At 51.4% G+C, this 17172-nt stretch overlaps 1 protein-coding gene across 2 annotated transcripts in view; it reads right to left on the bottom strand.

Annotated features, from left to right (window-relative positions):
* ACTN4 (actinin alpha 4) overlaps positions 1–17172 on the bottom strand; it is a 76334-nt gene that overhangs the window by 26081 nt on the left and 33081 nt on the right. For both annotated transcript variants that reach the window (XM_079800369.1, XM_079800368.1), the window contains exons 2-3: positions 3064–3178; positions 2707–2826 (exon numbers count right to left, since the gene is read on the bottom strand). In XM_079800369.1, coding sequence (XP_079656495.1) covers positions 2707–2826; positions 3064–3178 — 235 coding nt within the window. The remainder of the gene's footprint in view (positions 1–2706; positions 2827–3063; positions 3179–17172) is intronic.

Raw genomic sequence — 17172 nt, 5'->3', positions numbered from 1 at the left:
CCCTTTCTCTCTGTAAAAATTCAATAAAATATTTTTTAAAAAATTGCATCAGATTTGTGTCACTCACCTACTTAAAGCCCCACTACACCTCAAACGAAGCCCGTGCTCCGGGGCCCAGCTTACAAGGCCTGCCCTGGTGACCTTGCCCTTCCCCCTCCCCAGCACTCTTTAGCTGTATCCTTTTGGCAAGCCAGGCTCTTTTTTGCTTTAAGGACCTCACACCTTCTGCCCACCAACAAAATGCATCCCTCAACCCCCTTTCGCAGATGGCAGGTCCTTCCTATCCCGTCAGCCTCCGCTTATTGTCACCTCTTCAAAATGGCTTCCCTGACCACCAGTCTAAAGGTGCTCCCTGCACCCATCCTAGGGCCCCTCTCCCCACCACCCTGCTCTTCCCCTCATACTGATTGCCAACGGGAACCATATATTTCTTGGTAGGTTTACTTGTTCACTGTCTGCCTTTGTGACCACTGCATCCCCAGCACCTGGCCCTGGCCCTTGAGAAAGATATGATGTTGTTGAAGGAAGAGGAAAGTAGGGACACAGGACCCCAAAACCAACCTCTCTCTAAAACGTCTGGGAGTGAGAGAGAAGGGTCAGGACCACACATTCTTTAGCTTCAGCAACTTAGAGAAAGTCATCTCTGCAGCACTCAGGGCACCATGTGTCCACTGCTGGGTGACAGAAGTACAAGTGGCCTCATCCAGGAGGAGCATCAGCCAGACGTGCCTTTGGCAGTCTTTTAAATGTCCTCTGCCCCCACACACCCTGGCACACAAGACGCAGGGAGAAAGGGTGGGAAGAAGAGAAGGACACTTCAAGAGACCTTGCTCACGGATCCTCAAGAGCAGAAAACTCCAGGATGGGCTTGATTTAAAAAGGGGATATAGTGGTCATCCACAGGATGGGGCCCAACCTTCCCCAAGGACACACTCAAGAGAAAAGGGTGGGGACTGTTTATTGGCAATGGTGGCAAAACTCCCCAAGTGAAGCCATGGGCTGATGGCTGAGGATAGCTTTTGGCTTTAGTTTCAGGATAAGAAAATATGTGTAGCCTGCAGCCTGAAGGCAGAGGAAAAACACAGTGTCTGCAGGCCCTTTCCCAGGGCTAAGAAGCCCAGACTCTGAAACCAGGCAGAGGCTTCCCAGTGTGGAGCAAAGGCAGCCATTCATTCAGGAAATCTATGCTGTGTTCCGCCCAAGTGCCAGATACCCAGAGGTGGGGGATGGGCAATCTGGAGAGGAGGTCACAGCTCCCACTTCCAGCTGGTTACATGGAGAAGCTGGTCACGGAGGGCTTAGGGAGTTCCTGTGAGGGGAAGAAGATGGCTTTTCTCATCACACTTCCACCAGCTGCTTCTCGGAACTGCAGCTGTGCCTCCAACTCACACCCTCTTATAACCCCCATAAGGAAGCAATGTTCCTAAAACTGTGTAGATCCTCAGAGGGACAGGGAGATAAGGGCAGTGTGGGGGCTGGGGTTCTCAGGTATTCCAAAGCCCCCGGAATGACTCTAGTAGACTGCTCTACAGCTTTGTCTAAGGCCTGATGGTCACAGGATTGGGAGTGAACTAATTTGAAAAGAGAATGTTTTTAGCCTGAGTTTTTCTCCAAATGAAAACTGATGACTGCCACGGGCCTCTCCTCTAACCCCTTCTGTATTTACAGTCTAGAATTTGAGCAAAATAAATGCAGCTGTGAGAAGCAGAAGACTGGAGTGCAGCCAGGAGGAAAGATCCATGCAAGGACAGAAAATCTCAGGGCCTAATTAAATCTTTGGGCTTTGATTTTTTTCAAACAAACACCAACTACTCCAACTGTGGCATACAAGGCTTGGCACCCCTCTCTGGAGAGGTCCCAGGGCAGCAGGGGCAGGGGAAGCCTTGGAACTCTGCAGGCACTCTAGCCTAGAGTCTTGGCCAAACTCTCAGAGTACTGTCATTAATGGCAATTAGTTTTCTTTGTTTTTCTAAAAGCTGGGACCACATGGATGTTGGGCAGAGGAAAACTGCTCTGACTAATGAGCAGAACTGTGAGTCTAGGCTGATGGGGAGCAGCTGAACTCCATCAGGCTTCACCTAGTCTCCAAAAGTGCCTGTGACCACAAGACAAGAACCCGCTGCTAGAGGGACAGCATGTTCTTGTTCTAGCAGGAGGGCTCGGAGTAGAAGGTTACAGTCCTGAGAATCCCCATGGGGTACAGAAGGATCCTGGGTAATCGGTCAGAGGGCAAACTCTCCCAGGCCATGTAGCTAGCAAAGTCTGGTCATTGACCTTTGGACTTGCACTCCCTGCCCCAGAGCACTGACACTGGGCCTCAAGTGCCCTTCTACCTTCTGCATCCCCTCCTGCCCACAGATACCAGGCAGGGCCTAAGGGCACATGTGCTCCTGGCACAGAGAGATGCCATGTCACTTGTCTGTCAGTGTCTCCAGGGTGCAAGTCAAAGCCATTCCTTCCCCTGCAGAGGAAGCCTGCCCTGCGTGATCAGGGGCACTAGATTCCTCCGTCTTGGACTGGGTTCTTCTGTGGGAGGGGAAGGGAAACTTGTGGGCCCATGTCCCATTGAGACAATCACTGGTCACTGCTGAGGAGATATCAGGGCTTTAAGCACTCCCAGGGCTCTACCACCAGTACAACTTCTGAGGCAGATGTCAGGCCTCAGAGCTTGCAGGTCAGAAACTGAGCTGCCCAATCCAAGCTCACCTTCTGCCCCGATGGAGACCAGCTTGACTCCTTTGCTAGCGATGAAGTCCAATGCTTTGTTCACATTGTTGATTTTGTGCACTCTCATCTTGCCCCGCTCTGGCTTAGGTAACCGCTCCCCTGAGAAAGAAGAGAAAAAAGAAAAGCTCTAGGGTCCCCACTGCTCCCCAGAACGGGCTGCCACAGCACCCTGGGCCCATCCCAAAAGGCCTGTGCTCAGACACACTGCTACTGGAGCCAGATAGGCCTCACTTTTCCCAGCAGCAATGGGACAGATGGGGTGGGCCATGTCCCAGGGTCTGCTGTGACAGGTACCCGGTTCCAGGTGGGGTGTGCTTTCTGAGAAAGGAGTCTCACCTGAGATGACCTCCAGGAGGAGCATGAGCTTGAGCCCATCTCGAAAGTCCTCATCGATGTTCTCGATCTGCGTGCCGGCTTTCCGCAGGTGGGAATTGCACCAGGCTGTGAAGGTCTAGGGAAGCAGAGCAGAGAGTGGCCAGGAGGGTCAATGTGGCTGTTGGGGCTTCTAGCAAAAGGGCTGGGCCACAGCCCTGGGTTCCACCCTTTAAGTATACTGTTTCTAATATTTACAACGACCTAGCAGGTTGATCTGAGGAAACTGAGGCTCAGGGTGATTAACAGACCCACTAGCACAAACACCTAGGTGAAAAGTGGCAGAGCACAGGTTGGAACCCAAGTCTGCCACCCTGGGAACAAGTGCCCTCTAAGCCTAGCACACGTAGCAGACAGAGGTGCCATAGCCTGTGGTTTGCTTGTTCAATCACACAAACCTACCTGACTAAGCTCCAGGCCCCAGTGTGAAAACCAGGGGCCCTGCTCCTATAGAGCAGCCGTCGCCAACTTTAGGACCACCAGTGGTCGGTCCGCAGACCACCAGTTGGTGACCGCTGCTGTAGAGCTATGTTCTCTTGGACAGACACAGCCAGCCCTCATCCATCCAGTGGACTGACCAGATCACAAGGACCAGCTGGTACTGCCTCCACCCACCAGCCCCTCAGGAGAAGCTTGGGCAGCCACTTCCCCATCTCTGGCACAGAGATGACCTGCGACAGTAAAGCCTCCTATAAATTCAAGGTTTCCTCATGTTAGTGTCCCCTGGGAGCTTCGGGTGGCCCACCAGCAAGCACCTCCTCTGTGCACATCCCCACAGTTTGTTTTCCTATAGGCCACATGCCCTCTCTTCCCTGGGGAACATTCCACATCCCACCTTCCAAATCTTAAGATCAACACATCTTATAGAGGGATGCAAGGCAAGTGGGAGGCAGGCCCCGCCTTCCCCCAGTCAAACAACTGCTTCTGAGGAGGATGTTTCTGAGGATCACTGGGCATGAGGATGCTGGAAGGTGAAAGGGAGTTTTCAGGTAAAGAGGGCCATAGATTAGAAGCCCAGACCTGAACACAGAACACCCAAGGACAAGGCACTTGTCCTTCTGGTGGTGGCCAGCCACTCAGCCCTCTGCTGATTGGGGCATGTTATCAGATGTCAGCGCCAGGGAAGCATGTCACACCAGTTAAGGTGGACATGCCCAGACTCCTGGGAAACCGGCCCACTCAGCCTCCCGAAGCAGGGTCTGGGAAAATCCCCACTCTGTTTCTCATAGGAACCTCTACCTTCCTCATTCTGCAGGGGTCATAGTGCAGTGGGCAGACAGCCAGGAATGTGCAAGAGCACACACTCCACCCCCAGGTACAGGCAGAGGCCACGTGGGGGTGAGGGGCTTCCAAGGAGCCTCTGGCCAAACACTATGTGTTCTGATAATGCCACCAGTCCTGCTCATTCAGAGGCTCAACACAGGTCATTCCCAGACAAAGACGCTGCCTAATTAACACGCTGTACTACAATGGGGACCATAAGAGGTTTCCTTCCAAACCTGAGTACGGGGAGGGGAGGGCATGGGACAGGATGGGATGGACTGCCGGTGGCCCAGGACTCCCCCGCCTGCCTCTTGACAACATGAATTCCTCTGCCTAGGAGACAGGAGAGCCCCTTCCTGTCTGAGGCTGTTCCCATTGCCTTGTTCCTGCCTCACCTTAAGCCAGCAACTGCCTTTTCCTCAAATCAGCCTGAAAGGCAGCTCCTGGGGGGTGCCTGCACCAACTTGCTTGCCCTGACCCGAATCTGACCTGGATGTCCCTTCCTCTGTGTCTGATCTCTCAACAATTATGCATTGTCTCCTGCCTCCCACAACCATGAGCTACTTTGAGCTCTGGCCACCAAGCAGGTTTTCATTAAGGAATGTATGAATTTGCCTTCCCTACCTAATTTCCCACACTCCCCCTATACAACTCTGAATTCAGACAAACCAGGGCTAGAATGCTTGTTACACCTCTCACGTGGGCAAGTTACACATCCTAGCATCTGCTTCCTCATCTGTAATGTGATGATGAAGATGGCATTGGGGTCATGGCAAGTGTGAGGATTCAAGGTGACAATGCCTGTAGAGCGCATAGCAGGTGCTCAAAAAATGTTCTCAATATGTCCCTGTGCCTCTCCTGAAACCCTGCCCACCTCCTCCACAGAGTACTTTCTCTGTGCCCTGCCAGCCCTCATCAGTACACAGCCCTCAGCATCTCTCTGACAGCCTCTTCCTCGTCTGGATCTCTCTGGAGGTTCTGTGCACATGTGCACACTCCCATGGGGTAGGAATTACCTCTCACATCTCAGATATTTTTATAATGCCCAAAGCACAGCTGGTCTCAGTGGTGGGCAGCGAGCTCACGTGGAACTCAGCTGACCTGTACTAGTAAAGCCAAGGGCAGTAGCAGGCAGGGCTAGGGCAGGAAATGACAGGGGATGCCAGAGCCTCTGATCTTGCATGTGCCTGATAGATGCTGTCGGGCAATAAAGTGGCCAATCACATTTCACGGCCGAGGATGTAAGAGGGCAGTTCCCAGAGGGCAAGCCTTATTGGTGTGATCTCGGCACCTGGTCTGCAAGCATGGCCGAGCAAGTGTCTCAATGGCAGCTCCGCTGCCTGGGTTATACTTGCATGCTCTGAAGGGGCACAAGTCTGGGTTGAAATGCCAGCTCCTCAGCTTGTTCTGTGTTTCCAATCAAGTGACTTGACCTATTATACCTGATTTTCCTTCTCTATAGGATAAACTTACCAGAATCTACCTCTTGTAGTTGTTGTAAGATTAAGTGTGTGTGTGGGGGAAGGGTATGCTTTAAAGCCTCTTACACAGGGTCAGCATGAAGTGCCAGATGAGCCTGGTTGGTGTGGCTCAGTTGGTTGGAGGGTGTCCTGCGCACCAAAAGGTTGCTGGTTCAATTCTCAGTCAGGGCACATACTTGGGTTGTGGGTTGGGGCATGTGCAGAAGGCAACCAATCAATGTTTCTCTCTCTCTCTCTCTCTCTCTCTCTCTCTCTCTCTCTCTCTCTCCCCCCCCTCCTCCCCCCCTTTTTCTGAGCATGTCCTTGGGTGAGGATTAAAAAAAATCTATCTATATAAAACCCTAATATGCAAATAGGCTGAATGGCAGAACAACCGGTCACTATAACGTGCGCTAACCACCAGGGGGCGTGCGCGGAACATGGCGGGCGTCGACTGCAGCAAGATGGTGGAGCTGGTGAGCAGGGCTGCCAAATCAAGGTGGGGCACCTGTTGCTGTCATCAGGGCGAGCCTCTGGTAGTTACTGAAAATTCTTTGCTCCCACGAGCCGCGGTCCTGCCCGGCGCTCATACCTGCTGCTGGCCCCAATCGCGCTGTCAGTGGGTGCAAGCAGGGCCAGCACCGTCAGTACGTGGGAGCGGCGGCAGCGGGAGCTACCAGCAGACAGGGGACCAGGGGCCGAGGCAGGAGGGTCCAGGCAGGGGCACAGAGGATGGGCCGAGACCTGCCCCTGTGCCCACTGCAACCCCGCAGCCCACAGTTTCTTACACGAATTCGTTCACTGGGCCCCTAGTAATAAGTGCCAGATGAACTGTGTGAGTACACACATCCACACTGCTGTCTCCCTCTCTGCAAAGGCCCTTACCCCACCCCCACGGTTTGAAATGGAAACGGGACTGCAGGAGATCCTCTCAAGATCCACCCCAACCTGTGGAGGCTTTGAACAAATCTCGCCTTGTTGGGTTCACACCATCTTTCCTCACAAGGTCACTGTACTACCCATCTCCAAACACATGTCCCATCTCTGTCCTTTGCTCATCTTCTCTGAGCAGTAAGCAAGTGCTCTGGCTTAGGACTTCCACAGACCTGGGTTCAAATCTTGTCTCTGCCATTGAGGCAATCTGCCAACAGTGTAATTTTGGGCAAGCAATAAGCCTTGGCTTCCTTGTTGATGAAATAAAGACAACAATCTCTTCATTTAAATGAAGATCAGACAAAATAATGCAAGTAAATCACTGAGGGCTGTGCCTGGCACAAATTAAGTACTCAGTGCTACATACATGTCAAGAAAGATCTATTTTTAAATAAGTGGTAACTCTGCCACGTACTTCTGCCTCCCTGGCTAGAAGCAGGCAGAGTCCCAAGCAGAACACTGAGCAGGTGCATGGGGAGAATATCCACTCACCTGGCCTAGGTGGTGAGTAGGATGAACTCCCTCCTAAACCTGACAGACACAAAACGGAACTCCACCCACAGGCTTCCCCACCTCAGTCCATGCCCATGATGGCCCTGTTTTCTCTCCTGAAAATTGAGAGGCGTCTACTGACACTGGAGACTGATGGAGCCCTGAGCTCTGGGCAAGGATAGCATGACCTTGTGAGGCCATCTTCAGGGAACCGCAGAAGGCCACTTTTCCATGCAGTATGATTGGTGAATAGGAGCTGGAATTCAAATAGGATATTAAAAATTTATAGCTTTTTCTAGTTGGTTACAAAAATAACATTCTGCTTATACACTCTTCCTACCTGGATTTAGACTAAGATGTGTGGGGTGGATAGTGTCGAGGGGCAGTTTCTACAGATGGAGGCCTCGTGAGCAAAATTCAGCTATGCAAAATTCTCAGTCTGACTGATAACAAGTCCCACCTGCTCCCAAACCCCAGGCCACTGCAGGGTTGGTACACATCCATTCCTCCACAAGCATTTGCTGAGTGTCAAGCCAGGGCCAGGCCCTGCACCGAGTACATAGTGAGCCAAAGCAGACACAGACTGCACTCTATGTAGTTCCCAGTCTGATGAGGGACAGGATCTCATTAATCAAGCAAATACTCAGTACAGAAGGAAAAGTGATAACAGTAATAACCATAGCAGATGCTTCTATAGAGCTAACTATGTGCCAGGCACTGTTCTAGGCAATTTGTCATCCTCAGAACTATCTTCTGAGGTCAGTGCTATTACTGTCCTATTCTACAAATAGGACAAGGGTCTACGAGGTGATGTGACTTGCCCACAGGTAGTCACACACCTGGAAATTTCCAGAGCTGGATTTAAAGCCAGGTACTAAACTCCAGAGGCCAGGCCCTGATGTATTATGTTGCACCTATTCTCCTTTCTCTCAACCCTGGAAAGGGAGCTAAAGAGAGGGTTCCGTGTGCTGGGGTACAACTCCTGATCTAGTGGCAGGGGAAGTTTCCCTAACAAGGTGATTCTTCAACTCTGATCTGAGAGTGAGTTAGTAATCCTATCTAATAAAAGAGCAATATGCAAATTGACCATACCTCCGCTACACCAAACAAGCCACACCCACAAGCCAATCAGGAGTGAGTATGCAAATTAACCCAACCAAGATGGCTGCAGCCACTGAGCAAGCAGAAGGTTTGGGTTTCCCCAGCAATAGAGGAAGCCAAGCTTCCACAGCCCTAGCCTGCCTTGGCCTCTGCTCAAGACTACAAAGTTTCAATTATAGAAGATAAATAAATCCCAACAAAAATGGCTGCGGCCACGGAGCGAGCAGGAGGCTTGGCTCTGCTCAAGGCTACAAAGTTTCAATTATAGAAGATAAATAAATCCCAGATACCAGGGCCTCCGCTTGGGTCGCCAGGGGGCGTGGCCAGCCTGCAAACCACCACAGGCCCCTCTCCCAGGCCGCCCCACACCCCAAGGGAACCCCCACCCTGATCCGGGACACCCTTCAGCCCCCACCCATGCACCAGGCCTCTATCCTATCTAATAAAAGAGTGATATGCAAATTGACCATCACTCCAACACACAAGATGGCTGCCCCCATGTGGACACAAGATGACCGCCACAAGATGGCCAGCAGGGGAGGGCAGTTGGGAGAGACCAGGTCTGCAAGGGAGGGCAGTTGTGGGCGATCAGGCCAGCAGGGGAGGGCAGTTGGGAGGGACCAGGCCTGCAAGGGAGGGCAGTTGTGAGCGATCAAGCCTGCAGGGGAGGGCAGTTAGGGGTGACCAGGCCGGCAGAGGAGGGAAGTTGGGGGCGACCAGGCCTGCAGGGAAGGGCAGTTTGGGGGGGGGGAGGGGGACCCAGGCCTGCAGGGGAGAGCAGTTAGGGGTGACCAGGCCTGCAGGGGAGGGCAGTTAGGGGCAAACAGGCTGGCAGGGGAGCAGTTAGGCATCAATCAGGCTGGCAGGGGAGTGGTTAGGGGGTGAGGCTGGCAGGCAGAAGCGGTTAGGGGCAATCAGGAAGGCAGGCAGGCAAGCTGTTGGGAGCCAGCAGTCCTGGATTGTGAGAGGGATCCCAGATTGGAGAGGGTGCAGGCTGGGCTGAGGGACACCTCCCCACCTGTGCACGAATTTCATGCACTGGGCCTCTAGTATATATATACACACACACACACACACACACACACATACTAGTAGCCCTGCACACAAATCTGTGTGCCAGTAGCTCTCTGTTGCCCTCCTGTAGCTCTCTCCACCCACTGCCCCGCCCTGCTATAGCTCTCGCCGACCCCTCCCCCTTCCCCCCCTCATAGCTTGCTGCCCTGCTCCCTCCTATAGCTCTCCACTGCCCGCTTGTAGTTCGCTGCCCCACCTTCCTGCAGATCCGTGATCTGGTCGTTATGTGGTTGGTCGTTATGCCTCAGGGCATAATGGATAATTAGCATATTCCTCTTATTATATAGGAGATATATATATATATATATATATATATATATATATATATATATATATATATAAAACCCTAATATGCAAATAGACTGAACAGCGGAACAACTGAACTGAACAACAGGTTGCTATGACGTGCGCTGACCACCAGGGAGTGTGCGCGGAACATGACAGGTGTCAGCAGCAGGCGGCAGAGTGAGGAACATGGCAGGCGTTGGCTACAGTGGGATGATGGAGCAGGTGAGTGGGGGCGCCAGACCAAGGCGGGGCGCCAGTCACTGTCATCGGGTCGAACCTCTGGTGGTTACTGAAAATTCTTTGCTCCCGCGCACCATGGTCCCACCAGGCACTTGCACCTGCTGCTGGTGCCAGCCCTGATTGCTCAACGCTATCAGCGGGTGTGGGTGGCAGCTGCCAGCCCCGATTGCCCCTCAGGGTTCCTCCACCTCCTCTTGCTCCTGAGGGGTGATCGGGCCGGCAGCTGCTGCTCGCACCCACTGCTGGTGCCTGGCGCCAGTCCTGATTGCTCAGCGCTGTCGGCGGGTGTGAGCGGGGCTGGCACCATCAGCGCGTGGGAGCAGCAGTGGCGGGAGTGCAGCTGCTGGCAGACAGGGGACTGGGGGCCGTGGTGGGAGGGGTCAGGCAGGGGTGCGGAGGATGGGCCATGACCCGCCCCTGTGCCCACTGCAGCCTCGCGGCCCACAGTTCCTTTCAAGGTGCACGAATTTGTGCACTGGGCCCCTAGTACAAATATAAGGGAGACTTTCCAGATAATGGGAACAACAGGTGAAACAGCAAGTTTCAAGAAGAAAGGCGTGAGGGGAGTAAGATGTGCCAGGAGGCGGGGAGACCAACCTCATGGGGACTTCAAAAGGTCACGCTGACTGCTGTTGCATGGATTAAGCTGAAGGGGGCAAGGGTCAGTGTGGGAAAGAGGGTAGAGAGCTCTGAGAGAAACTTGCAGGAGGAAGGCAGAGGAGCCATGTTGGCAATGCCAGCTCAAGATGTCCATTTCACTTGGGAGGGCTCAAAGGTACTGGCCTCTGTTGGAGGAGGGGAAGGCAAGGCCATCGAGCTCATCTGGGTGTTATTGTCAAGGGTCATTTTCCAGGGGCAGCACTGACTGACCGGTGGCCATGTCCCCAGCGCTTCACCTAAGCAGCACTCAATGCATTCACTTGGCTGACAAATCCTGACTTGGAACTCCTACTACGTACTTGCCATAGGAGGAAGCAAAATAGGCACAGAATTTACATTCCGATGGGGAGAGGCATGCTAAAAGGTAACTATGCAATAACAGTTCATTGCCAGTTCTTCCTATTTACACATAGTAACTCTTTAAAACCTCCAACCTCATGATCATGTGAGAGATTATCATCTCCATTTTAAGCTGAGGAAACTGAGACAGAGAAAGGTTAAGTGATTTGCCTAGGGTCACACAGCTAATGAGCACAAACATAGGGTAGTCACTCATTCCACAATGTTTTGAGTAGAATGCCAGGTACCAGATGGGCAAAGCAGAGCGAGCAGAACCAAGTCAGCAAGAGCCCCAGCCCCACCTCTGTCCCAGAGCAGGAGGTGAGCTCACAAAGCCAAGCAGGCAGGCAAGACTGTGGCTCCAAAAGTTGGCATGCTTTTTAGAGGATGGCCTGGGCCCAGTGTGTGAGGCAGGCACAATGCCAATGGTGGCCCTGCTGTTCCAAGTCTGTCCCTGTCATCCCATAAAGGGAGCTTGCACCCAGCCCTTGACCTATCTAGGGAGGAAGGATGTGGACTCGTCTGTCTTTCAGAACACACGTGAACAAAACCACAAAGAGCCTCCCAAACTTGCCTCTGCACACTGGCAGCCTGTTAGAGATTCTTCTCTAGTTGCTAAAATAGCACCGGGTATAGTGGAGGAGAGGGAGGGGTGAAAGAAGAAAGACGAGCTTGTTGGTTCCATTGGGATCCACTGTTACCACTCCCAATGCTGAGGCCCCGTGGTGCACCCAGGAAAGCAAGTTTCAGAGGGGCCCCAGAGCTGTTTCTGCTTTGTCACTCAATACGAAGGGGGAGGGGGAGGCGGCCTGGCATGGCTGGTCATAAAGTCCTTCCTGTGTCACAGGGACCCCTCCCAGCAGCCAGGATGTGGGGTGGCTGGGTAAATGAATGATGGATATTGTTCGGGAGGTGACCTAAGCAGCCAGGAATGTGGCAGCAGTGGGCTTTAATGAGCCATTCGTTGATGACTCCCTCTCCCAACCCAAAGAGGTAAACTCTCTCTCTCTATGCTGGGGCGGTCACTGAGTAAGAAACAAACATTTGAAAGACACTGGCAACCCAGTGGTGTTCCAGAGGGCAGAGGGATAGAAAGTGCAAGGAGGATCCTGGTGGGATGCAGCTGACCCAGCTAAAAAGCTTTTCTTCTTTTTCCCCCAATGACTTCCTACACATGTTCTTTAGGCCCAGAATGAAGGGAGTCTTTTGCAAAGTCAGTTTGGGCCTAGAAACAGCCTCCCCCCCCTCCCCCACCGCCCCCTCCCAACCTTCCTAGGCTGAGGCAAGCATGCTGGCTTTAATTATGAGCAAAGAAGAGCTCCTGGATCAGCGTCAGAGGCTGCACTATTCCTGCCTGCCCAGCAGAGGCTGGCATGTGGATTCTGCTGACTCCAGGATTTTCGAAAAACCTGTTCACTGCCCCACTGTGTACACCATGAACCTCTTTAAGCAGGAGGTCACAGGTCAATTGCTGCCCCAGGAACAGCTGCATGTCTTTCCCCCAGGCCCAGGTTGACTGGAACTGGACACAGCACACTCCCCAAGTGTGATCCTACGGTGCTACTTTTTTAAACCTCATCTCTGCTACACCATGTAGGGCCTGCTGCTCCGCTGGGGCACGGTGCAGTTGCACCTCTTAAACTCCCACCTTGCCTGCTATGGCCTCTGACACTGCCCATAGTTCTTGCTTCCCTGGGTCCTCAGGAAGGATGCCTGGGGCCTGGACACAGGGGAAGGAGAGCTATTTATTCCTAGGGTAGGCATCCACCCTTCTTACTGTCCATCTGCCAGGCTACTGCCAGACTTCAGAGCACCTTTTCAGTTCTGAAAGCAGGGCTGCATCGCTAGCTATAAAAGTGCTTTCAGGGCCCAAAGTCTAAGTCTTCTGGAATCTGGGTTACCAGGGGCCCAAGCAAAAAGGCGATTATCCTGGCAATATCTGCATGGATCTGTCCAGGGTGTCTGTGAAGCCTCCGGAATGGCCTTGAGATGGTACATGTAAGCACTTGTTTGAAGATCCATTGCCTTTACCAGATCCACAGGAGAAGAAACAGGGGACCAGGTTGAGAGACAGAAAATGAACTAGTCATGATGACATGGCCACCATTTAAGTGGGCACAGCAACAGGAGACTCAGCCAGCCTTGCCAGCATGGGTACACAAAGGCGTATCTAGCCAGGGGCAGAGTGGGTATGCTATATGGGCCTGTCCCGTGACAACATAAGCTAATTTGAAAGCAGTTACAGGGAATATGGAATGCTTCTTTTGTGCTGGCCTCACGTTGCCTTATTCAGAGTCTTCTCAGCCTACATGAAAAATCTCTGACTTCCCAATTGGAGGAGAGGTATAAATACCGAGTGGAATGGCGAGCATTCCACAGGTCCTGCGTGTCCATCCAATAAACCAGCCCTTTCCCCTCTGCTCCCATCCAGTAGCCAATGTTCCCGCCTCAGCCAACCCCCTGCAAGGCACCAGAAAGCATGCATGTCATTGCTGTGATGGACGATTTTGGAGTGTAGGCCCTGTCTCATGAAGAACACTGGTCTAAGACTTTATTCTAGCTCCTTATAGGACTGTTCCTTTCTCATCACTCAGGACTTCTCTCAGAGGTCATCATCCTAGCAGGCTTTCCCTGACTTATTATCTCTACCATGCAATCACTTTACTCTTGTTTTATCTTACTCACTGTATTTATTACTATCAGAAATTATGTTCTGATTTGACTTTGAGTAGTGAGCACATAGTGTAATATATAGATCTTGTAACATAGAAACCCATACCTGAAACCTATCTGTTCATGTTGACCAATGTCACTCTAACAAATTTAATTAAAACAAAAAAAAGAAATTATGTTCTTTGTCCATAACCAGTCTCCTTCCCAAATGTAATATAAGCTCCAAGAGAGTGGGATCTTTTTTGCTGCAGGACCCACTAACTTGCATACAGTAGGTGCTCAGTAAATGCTAGAATGGAATGGTATTGGGGCTTCTCGTGTCTACTCATTTATGACCCCATAGTTTCTAGTCCCATTTTGGACTGGTGAGGGTCCCTACTTAGGGATAAAACTGCTTGCTTTCAGGAGCAATCCTAGAACTGGAGCTATTCCAAAAACAAGCCAGGAAAGATAGTGCTCTCGCCACTCCAATGGAAGAGGAGCCCTCAGCAGCCATTTGCTTAGGCACCTGAGGTCCCTGAACTTGCAGACACCCTGGTTTAAGGGCTGGGCCCAGACGGTGGGATAGAAGTGGGTAGGCTGGAAGGAGGCAGGCTGAGGAAGGAATAATGTGACATAGAGCTCCAGAGCAAGGGCTCCTGGATCTTAATAGATGCGGGTTCAAATTCTTACTTCTCTATTTATTGTGTGTGGCCTCAGAAAGCAAATTTCACCTCTCTACGCTTCAGTTTCCTCCTCTGTAAAAGGAGTATATTAGATACCATGTGAGCCCTCAATAGGATAACGTAGAGAAAGCACTAGATTATTACATAGCCTAGCAGAGTGAGTAATCAGTAGAGACCTTCATTACTATATCATTCCTGGACAGGAGGTGCCTCGGTATTAGAACTGCAGTTGGTGAAGCGAGGCCCCTCTAGATTATTTTTCATTTTAAATATTTTTCTTTGGTAGCTTATGCTTTTTGTGTCCTATTGAATAAGCCATTGCCTAATCCCAGGGTTACGATTTGTGCCTATGTTTTCTTCTAAATTTTATGGCTTTAGCTCTTGCATTTAGGTCTTTGATCCAGCTGGATTTTTTGGTCTATGTTGTGAACTAGGGGTTCAACTCCATTCTTTGTATGTGGATATCTGGTTCTCTTAGCACTATTTACTGAAATAGTACTGAGAGAAGGTGAACAGAGGGAGCAATGGGAGTATTTACCCTGCCTCCAGATGCCCCTAGCCGCAGCATTCTTTGCACCTCTCAGTTTTGTTGGGGAGTTCCCAAGATGGTCCCATTGAATATGTATTTCATTCTTATTGAAAGTGAACTGACAATAAATGTATGGGACCTGGCAGCTTCTTAAAAATGCCTGCACTTCACCCCAGGCCAAAAGAATCCAATTTCCTGAAGGTGGGTCCTATACAATGATATTTTACAAAACTTACCAAGTGAGCCCTAGCCGATTTGGCTCAGTGGATAGAGCGTCAGCCTGTGGACTGAAGGGTCACAGGTTCGATTCTGGTCAAGGGTTTCGGGCTCGATCCTGAGTGTGGAGTGTGCAGGAGGCAGCCATCAATGATTCTCTCTCATCATTGATGTTTATATCTCTCTCCCTGTCCCTTCATCTCTAAAATCAATACAAATTTAAAAATAAAACTTACCAAGTGAGTCTAGCATGTGGCTGGGGTTGAGAACCACCCACTCTAATCTAACCCCCTCATCCTACAATTGAGGGATCTAAGGGCCCAGGTAGAACCAGAAGGTCCTTGCCACTGGATTTGTTAGACTGCCTTGGACCCTTGATGCTAAAAGAAACCCCAGAGAAGCAAGGGATAGGGAGCCCGGGGTAAGGAGGTGCCCCAAGTCTGATCTTGTCTCAGCCAACCATCCAACCCAAAGCTACTGAGATTAGATGCCACAGAACTGGGTCCTCCCCAAGGGGGAAGAGCCTGGCCCCGCCACCCCGTACAGAGTCCACAGAGAGAGAAAAGTCCACCGAGAGATAAGTGTCTGAACTAAAGGCAGGTGGGACCCACAGGGGAGAGGTCAGAGGCAGTGGTCAGGTCTTAAAGGAGAGCTTTTCGGCAGGAAGAGGAGATGGGTGAGGCCTACCCTGAAAGAGCTACCTTTAAAAGAGAAAATGTCCACTCCCAAAGGGCAATTTTTAAATTAGGGCAACAGCAGAGGTTAGGGACCTGCCCTCCGCTTCCTCTGGCCCCATCTGGCACTTTGCTGCAAATGGACTGGGCACAGGGCCCTTCACCTGCAGAACAGGGAGTCTGAACTACAAAAACCCCATTTACTGTCAATGGCTTACAGCTGAGCTCAGGTTTCGGGGTGGGAGGGGAGATTAAACTCTGATCCTTCAAAAAGATACCCGAGCGAGCCAATTCTGGTCGTGAGACTGGTTGGCTTAGAATCCTAACAAGTGTCTAAGAGGGTCCAGTTTTAGTTTGGACAAATCCTCCCATGGACTTGTTCATCCAGATAACAGGTATTTGGCATTTGAGGAGAAGTCAGAAGAGGCAGTTGATGAGACAAGGGGTACTTCTGCCCTGGGCTATTGGGACCACCATGGGAACTCCCCAACAAAACTGAGAGGTGCAAAGACTGCTGCAGGCTAAGGGCATCTGAAGGCAGGGCAAATACTCCCATTGCTCCCTCCGTTCACCTTCGAGCAGACAGGTTTTTTCTGCTGGAATTTACAAGATCTATAATTAAGCCTTGCTGGTTCGTGGAAGGGCAATTACGCCAAGCTGAGGAGTGAGCTCTAACAGTGGTGTGGGTTTCACCTTTGACAACTAAAACTCCTCCTTGCTGATCTTTTTTTCCTGTTTTGGGATGTTCTGATTCAATGGTCTGCCTATCTGGTCAGAAGCCTTCTCCTGCTCCAGTGAAAGCAAGGAGGTGTGCGGGGGGGATGGGGGGGGCACCATGGCTAGGGTGAGGCGGGTTGGTCTGGAAATGTGTGCTCTTGACACACTGGGGAAAACTGGGCAGTGCTCACAGGCATGCCCTTGTTTCACATATACTCTGGCGGCCCACTGGCTTCCCACTCTCAGAGCCTGGGTGTAAGATGATCCCTTTGAGAAGCAGGGTGAGTTTGGAGGCCAAGAGAATATAGGGCATTTATCTGCATGATCAATTCCTCTCATCTCTGAGTGGACCCGCACTGACAGGGGGCCCACAGAGATGCTGGGTACTTGTCAGCCAGCCGGCCCTTGGCCGAGGTTCAGTGCAGCTCCTCTTTGGGGCTGGCAGCAAGCAGGGGCTCAGTGAGTACTGGATGAGGGAGTGAATGAACCCATCAGTCAATCTGGGAGGTGCCTCAGACCAGAAATTCCTGGCTTAGAGTCTGGAGTTTGCCAAGAAGTAACTAGTGGTGTTCAGAGTTACCTACTCTTACCCTTGGCCTCATGGAGCTCTACTTCCTGGCATGGCACTAGGATGGTGTTGGGGGCAGTTTTAAGAAATCGTTCTGGATTTGGGGGGGGTCTTTTTTTTCCTTTGTCATATTAACGCCATCTTAGACCCCTTTGGACACATGAGATGGACAATATTAATA

The sequence above is a fragment of the Cnephaeus nilssonii genome (assembly GCF_951640355.1).
Source record: "Cnephaeus nilssonii genome assembly, chromosome: 20".
Lineage (NCBI taxonomy): Eukaryota > Metazoa > Chordata > Mammalia > Chiroptera > Vespertilionidae > Cnephaeus > Cnephaeus nilssonii.
The sequence above is the reverse complement of the archived record's forward strand: the minus strand, read 5'-3'. Positions and strand labels throughout refer to the sequence as shown.